General features: G+C 54.3%; 1 protein-coding gene across 1 annotated transcript in view; it reads left to right on the top strand.

Moving 5' to 3' along the window:
* The first annotated feature begins 118 nt into the window (after positions 1–118).
* PIK3R4 (phosphoinositide-3-kinase, regulatory subunit 4) overlaps positions 119–830 on the top strand; it is a 27,446-nt gene continuing 26,734 nt past the window's right edge. The window contains exon 1 of the mRNA XM_009331259.1: positions 119–830. Coding sequence (XP_009329534.1) covers positions 119–830 — 712 coding nt within the window.

Consider the following 830-nt stretch of genomic DNA (forward strand, 5'->3'; position numbering starts at 1 on the left):
GGGGGGGAGCGGAGCGAACCCGTAAGCTGCGGCCGGTGTGAACTACGCGTTGTGTTTTTCCCCAGGCTGACGCGGGAGAGCCCTGGTGCGGTGCCTGCGCCCGGGAGGAGGTGCCGCCATGGGGAACCAGCTGGCTGGCATCGCCCCCTCGCAGATCCTCTCGGTGGACAGCTACTTCTCAGACATCCACGACTTCGAATACGACAAGAGCCTGGGGAGCACTCGCTTCTTCAAGGTCGCCCGAGCCAAGCACCGGGAGGGGCTGGTGGTCGTGAAGGTGTTTGCCATTCAGGACCCGACCTTACCCCTGACGAGCTACAAGCAAGAGCTGGAGGAGCTGAAGATAAGGTTACACTCGGCACAGAACTGCCTTCCCTTCCAGAAAGCGACCCTGTCTGAGAAGGCCGCGATGCTTTTCAGACAGTACGTACGGGACAACCTTTACGATCGAATTAGTACCAGGCCGTTCCTGAACAACATTGAAAAAAGGTGGATTGCTTTCCAGATTCTTACTGCGGTGGACCAAGCGCACAAATCTGGAGTCCGCCATGGGGACATTAAAACAGAGAACATCATGGTGACCAGCTGGAACTGGGTTCTTCTAACTGACTTCGCCAGTTTTAAACCAACTTATCTTCCTGAAGACAATCCTGCTGACTTCAATTATTTCTTTGACACATCACGGAGGAGAACGTGTTACATCGCTCCCGAGCGCTTTGTCGATGGCAGTATGTTTGCTACGGAGTTGGAGAACATGCGGGACCCTTCAACTCCTTTGGTAGACTTGGCAAATAGCAATCAGCGAACAAGAGGGGAGTTAAAACGTGCAA

This window comes from Pygoscelis adeliae, unplaced genomic scaffold (assembly GCF_000699105.1).
Source record: "Pygoscelis adeliae isolate BGI_AS28 unplaced genomic scaffold, ASM69910v1 Scaffold99, whole genome shotgun sequence".
In the NCBI taxonomy this organism is placed as follows: domain Eukaryota; kingdom Metazoa; phylum Chordata; class Aves; order Sphenisciformes; family Spheniscidae; genus Pygoscelis; species Pygoscelis adeliae.